The sequence below is a fragment of the Salvelinus sp. IW2-2015 genome, unplaced genomic scaffold, assembly GCF_002910315.2.
Source record: "Salvelinus sp. IW2-2015 unplaced genomic scaffold, ASM291031v2 Un_scaffold8003, whole genome shotgun sequence".
Classification (NCBI taxonomy): domain Eukaryota; kingdom Metazoa; phylum Chordata; class Actinopteri; order Salmoniformes; family Salmonidae; genus Salvelinus; species Salvelinus sp. IW2-2015.
Window position 1 is genome coordinate 13647 of NW_019949263.1, and position 6356 is coordinate 20002.

Here is a 6356-nt window from a genome sequence, read left to right on the forward strand (position 1 = left end):
AGAGAGAGATACGGAGTAGAACTGATTTTATTTCAGCTTTTATTTCTTTCATCATATTCGCCAAGTGGGTCATTAAGTTTACATACACTCAATTAGTCATTTGGTAGCATTGCGTTTAAAATGTTTTAACTGGGCTCAAACACTGTTTCGGGTAGCCTTTCCACATAGCTCCCACAAATATAGCAGGTGGTTGAATTTTGCGCTCCTCTGAATAGAGCTGGTGTAACTGAGTCGGGTTTGTAGGCCTCCTTGCCTCGCACATGACTTTATCAGGGTTCTGCCCACAAATTCTCTTAGGAATAGGCAGGGCCTTTTGTGAAGGCCACTTCATCCGTGACTTATTTCCTTGAAGCCATTTCGCCACAACTTGAATCATGCTTGGGTCCATTGGTCCATTTGGACGACACATGGCAAACCAAGCCTTCAACATCCTACTATGTTTTTCATTATATCACATAATTCCCTTCCTCATGATGCATCTATTTGTGAAGTGCTCCATCCCCCGCAGCAAAGCACCCACAACATTCCTTACACCAGACCCCTGTGCTTCACGTTGTGAGGTGTCTTCGGCTGCAAGCCTCCCCTTGTTTCCTCCCAAACATAAACTGGTCATTATGGCAAACTCTATTGTTTTGCCTCATTCAGACAGTTGGAACTCATATGGTCCCGAAAAGCTAGACCTCTTTGTCCCATGTGGCAGTTGCAACCACACAAAAAGTCCTGGTGCTTTTTTCATGCGCGGTTTTGGAGCGGCTTGGCTTTTCACTCCTTCGCTGAGCGGCCTTCAAGTTTTCGATATAGGACTCGTTTTACTGTGGATATAGATACTTTTGTACCTGTTTCCTCCAGCATCTTCACAAGGTCCTTTGCTGTTGTTCTGGGATTGATTTGCACTTTTCGCACCAAAGTACGTTAATCTCTAGGAGACAGAACGCATCTCCTTCCTGAGCGGTATGACGGCTGCGTGGTCCCATGGTGTTTATACTTGCGTACTATTGTTTGTACAGATGAACATGGTACCTTCAGGTGTTTGACAGTTGATCCCAAGGATGAACCAGACTTGTGGAGGTCTACAATGTTTTTTCTGAGGTYTTGGCTGATTTCTTTTGATTTCCATCGATGTCAAGCAAAGAGGCAGTGAGTTTGAAGGTAGGCCTTGAAATACATCCACAGGTATACCTCCATTTGACTCAAATTATGTCAATTAGCCTATCGGAAGCTTCTAAAGCCATGGCATAATTTTCTGGAATTTTCCAAGCTGTTTAAAGGCACAGTCAACTTAGCGAATATAAACGTTTGACCCACTGGAATTGTGATACAGTGAATTATAAGTGAAATCATCTGTCTGTAAACAATTGTTGAAAAAATTACTTGTGTCATGCACAAAGTAGATGTCCTAACCGACTTGCCAAAACTATAGTCTGTTAACAAGACATTTGTGGAGTGGTTGAAAAACAAGTTTTATTGAATCCAACCTAAGTGTTTGTAAACTTCCGACTTCAACTGTTAGTATGCACGTCAGCATATCACCGATATATCCTGCATCCCTAATCTGAATGTGTACAAGCATCTTATCTTAGTGAGTATTTCTCTTTGAGTGCAGCTAGCTACCCAGGAGCTTGGTGACTGTTTTGTCACGGTAATAGTGTGGATAGTTATTAGTAGTGATGGGAAAATCTATATCCATATCATGTATGAATGTGAAGTGTAGACAGCTGCTTGCAGATTTTCTATTGGGCTAGAAGTAAATATTCTGGTAGCAGATAGACCTACCTAACCAGTTTGAATACAATGGGAAGCCAGTTGATGGACCATCAGCAGCCAGTTAACTATGCTGTTGASAGCCTGTGAGAGGGTTTTGTGCCTGCAAGACTTATGAATGTTCATTACCTAATAGTGTAGGTTAACAACAAGGATAAACCGATATCTCAATATCTCTTGCTCATATTGATATCATGTTAAGTGAGGGATATGGGTACTCACCACTAGTCAGTAGTGGTACTATAGTGTGTTAACCATCTGTCTTGGTACTCACCACTAGTCAGTAGTGGGACTATAGCTGTTTACCATCTGTCTGGTTACTCACCACTAGTCAGTAGTGGACTATAGTGTTTTAACCATCTGTCTTGTACTCACCACTAGTCAGTAGTGGGACTATACGTGTGTTAACCATCTGTCTGTACTACAGCTGTTGAGTGCCATGATAGGCAAGCTGGGAACATGGACGACAATCCTCTACCACAGGAGCTCTCCAGGGAGTAGAAGACGATGAGTGGGTGAGTGACACAAACACAAATGTACATACACAGACACACACACACACACACACACACACACACACACACACACACACACACACACACACACACACACACACACACCACACACACACACACACACACACACACACACTTACCATGCTCTTGTGTCTTTCAGGGTGACTAGTGTGTGTTGCCTTGCGGACCAGTCAGGGTCCCAGCAGTAGCCAAGGGCCTGTTGGACTGAAACGTGTCATTCCTGTGTGCCACTGATGCGTCCTATGTCAAAAGAACATCTCTCAAACACATAACATTAACCTGCCATTAGGGTTGCAAAATTCTGTCAACAAAATGTTTCGGTTTTCCAGAAATACCAATTGTAGAATTCCTGGATTTCCTGCTTATTTTCCTGGGAATTTTAGGGAAAGTTACCAGACTTTTGCAGCCCTACCTCCCATATCCTTGTATCATCCTCTAATACTCTGAGTAAGTAGATGTTGCCTCTAACCATTGACTGAATCAGGATCAGATATGTTTTCCTCCCATAATGTTTAAAGGTAGGACTGGGGGTTGGGAATCTGATCCTAGGTCTGTGGTTAAAGGCAACCTCACCCCAATTGACTTTAACTTGCAGCTGCCTTGTACTGTAAATAGCTAACATTCCTACTAGGCTAGATAGTTAAATGACTCCCAACACTCCCTTAAAACCCAGCCGTTACCGCCACACTGGATGGACACCTGTGTGTCTGTCACCACTCCTAACCTTACACCTGTGTTCTGTCACCACTCCTAACCTTACACCTGTGTGTCTGTCACCACTCCTAACCTTACACCTGTGTGTCTGTCACCACTCCTAACCTTACACCTGTGTGTCTGTCACCACTCCTAACCTTACACCTGTGTGTCTGTCACCACTCCTAACCTTACACCTGTGTGTCTGTCACCACTCCTAACCTTACACCTGTGTGTCTGTCACCACTCCTAACCTTACACCTGTGTGTCTGTCACCACTCCTAACCTTACACCTGTGTCATAATAAAAATGACTAGACCACTGCTTGCTTTTTATGGCCAATATGAACCATACTCCATAATCTTCTAAACACAGTAACTATGAAAACTCAAACGCATGCTCTTGAATACAGTATCTATGGTCTCCAGATTTACCACCTCCTATGCATCACTATATATTGACAAACACACACACACACACAACACACACACACACACACACACCCACACACACACACACACACACACACACACCACACACACACACACACAAAGAGAACGACTCACACACACACACACACACAAGAGAACGACTCACACTCCACCTCTGCACCTGGATATCCCATCTGCACCTCCAGCTCCTGTAGTCCATGGATGTTAGATGGTCAGTGTATCCCCATACGTCTCAACAAGCACAGTAAAAAACACAGACAGGGTACAACAGGGTAAATAGCCTTCAGGTTAAAGCATGGCTTTGATTTCTATTGATAGAATATAATATTATTTTGTTGTTTAGTAGCTTCATTCTCTGGCCAGTGATAAAAAACTGCTAACAGTCCAGTACCACTCCAGGTCTTTCATTAGTCACCAAACGACAAAAAAAACCCAAACAGGGAGGGATTACCTGGATTTTCGTTTTCTGTTGCAAGCATTCAAACCGTTTTCCGTTGCGTGCCCTAATGAACGTGACCCAGGTGCATATCTTAGTTCAGCCAGCAGATCTTGGGAGATAGTTTTTAGCATTGGGGCGCGCTCTGTTTTGGGGGACTCTTAAAATGTGTGTGACGTTCTTACATGTGGTGTCATGTATTGAAAAGCCAAAACACCCCCTGTGGGAATTGAACAGGAGTGTTCTGTGGATCTCTGAGGTTGTAATACAAGTAGTAAAGTAGTATGTATCTGTACCTTTCTTTCTAGATTGATAGACTGTATAACTGGAATTCCTGTACCTCATGTTAAGACTTCATCTTAAGACTGTTATTGAAGTATTTCTCACTAAAGGAGCTCATTCTTTATTATACTGGAGTAAACAATCATTTTGTTACTTTTTCTTAATAACTTACAGTATTATTACTATATGATGCAATCACAGCAGCCATGATCAAGACTAGTACAGCACAAGGCAATACTTTTAATAGGCTAATCCATGTCTGATCGAACCAATCATATTGTTACAATGACAGAAAGACTGGAACCAACCAAGCATTCTTGAATAGTAGTCAGACTCCAGTCCAATTCTGATCATTTTTTATTGTCTTTAAACTAATCAGATAAGAGCTTTTTGCCAGTACTTGGCAAAATATCAGAATTGGGCTGCCTGTGTAAACGCAGCCGTTGTGTAGTACTTCAAAAGTGAACAGACACCAATGCAATTGACTGTAGGGCCTAGGTATTGTGTTGGTGTCAGTTGACTGTAGGGCCTAGGTATTGTTGGTGTCAGTTGACTGAGCCTAGGTATGTGTTGGTCAGTTGACTGTAGGCCTAGTATTGTTGTGTCAGTTGACTGTAGGCCTAGGTATTGTTGTGTCAGTGACTGTAGGCCTGATTGTTGGTGTCAGTTGACTGTAGGGCCTAGGTATTGTTGGTGTCAGTTGACTGTAGGCCTAGGTAGTGTTCTCGGTGTCAGTTGACTGTAGGGCCTAGTATTGTTTGGTGTCAGTTGACTGTAGGGCCTAGGTATTGTTGGTGTCAGTTGCTGTAGGGCCTAGGTATTGTTGGTGTCAGTTGACTGTAGGCCTAGGTATTGTTGGTGTCAGTGACTGTAGGGCCGTAGTATTGTTGGTGTCAGTTGACTGTAGGGCCTAGGTATTGTTGTGTCAGTTGACTGTAGGCCTAGGTATTGATGGTGTTCAGTTGACTGTAGGCCTAGGTTATGTTGGGTCAGTTGACTGTGGGGCCTAGGTATTTTGGTGTCAGGTTGACTAGGGCCTAGGTATTGTTGGTGTCAGTTGACTGTAGGGCCTAGGTATTGTTGGTGTCAGTTGACTGTAGGGCCTAGGTATTGTTGGTGTCAGTTGACTGTGGGGCCTAGGTATTGATGGTGTCAGTTGACTGTAGGGCCTAGGTATTGTTGGTGTCAGTTGACTGTGTGTTTGTCATGTGTTTTGTGCCTGCAATCTCTCAAATGTCTTACATTGTTCTTTGGGAAATTAACAAAAAGAAAAATCTCTTTTATACTTTGAATAATGCATTATTTCTCTGTCCATCTTATGAATAACGGTTTTGTGGGAATGTTCATGTTGCCTTGCAATAAACAACTGTTTGAACCTTGTACACGTGCCATTTCTTTGTCTTTCAATTTGTTGCTTAAAACAAAAGTATGTTTAAAGGGGAAATGTTTGTTAATCTCAAAGAAAAAGGGGTAAACTAGTAAATCTACTTATGTCATGATGTTGCCAGGAGACTCCGACCCGACCTGTAGTGGTGCTTCCACTGGCACAGGAGAGAGCTGTCCGTAACACGTCCACAACAATCAGCTTTCCAAACGTTACTCTTTTGGGGYGAAGTTCCATKTATTGAGCATATAAATGGCTCCAAAACACATATTCCTATAGAAAAGGGTACAGAGATGCACTCTATAAGCTGTATCTGTGATACGGTAATAACTGTATGTGCTCTCCTCTCACCTGTGCTAACCCTTCCTGGTTACCTATGCTAACCTTTCCTGGTCACCTATGCTAACCCTTCCTGGTCACCTGTGCTAACCCTTCCTGGTTACCTATGCTAACCCTTCCTGGTCACCTGTGCTAACCCTTCCTGGTTACCTATGCTAACCCTTCCTGGTTACCTGTGCTAACCCTTCCTGGTTACCTATGCTAACCCTTCCTGGTCACCTATGCTAACCCTTCCTGGTGATAACCCTCTCCTGATACACTGCTGGCTACTTATATCACAGAACGTGACCAGTGACCTATGACCCATAAGATAAGTGCCCTCTAGCTGTAACAAAAAGTACACCTTGATCCGACCAACATTATACCAGGGCACATACTGTACTGACTGTGATCGGTAGATAACTGGTAACATATGATTTAGGCGTGTACGTGTGAGTGACATTCGAGTCTTTGTTCCGTGAGCCGGCTCATTT

At 43.2% G+C, this 6356-nt stretch overlaps 1 protein-coding gene and 1 long non-coding RNA gene across 2 annotated transcripts in view; both read left to right on the forward strand.

Moving 5' to 3' along the window:
• The window catches only part of LOC112079441 (coronin-7-like), a 14265-nt gene extending 11066 nt beyond the window's left edge, over positions 1–3199 (forward strand). The window contains 3 exon segments of the mRNA XM_070442338.1: positions 2189–2245; positions 2248–2276; positions 2437–3199. Coding sequence (XP_070298439.1) covers positions 2189–2245; positions 2248–2276; positions 2437–2445 — 95 coding nt within the window. The 3' untranslated portion in view covers positions 2446–3199.
• A 1443-nt stretch (positions 3200–4642) lies between these two features.
• Positions 4643–5540, forward strand: LOC112079440 (uncharacterized). Its single transcript, XR_011479246.1, has 3 exons — positions 4643–4723; positions 4809–4870; positions 5195–5540. It is a non-coding gene; the product is annotated as an uncharacterized lncRNA (long non-coding RNA).
• The last annotated feature ends 816 nt before the right edge of the window (positions 5541–6356 follow it).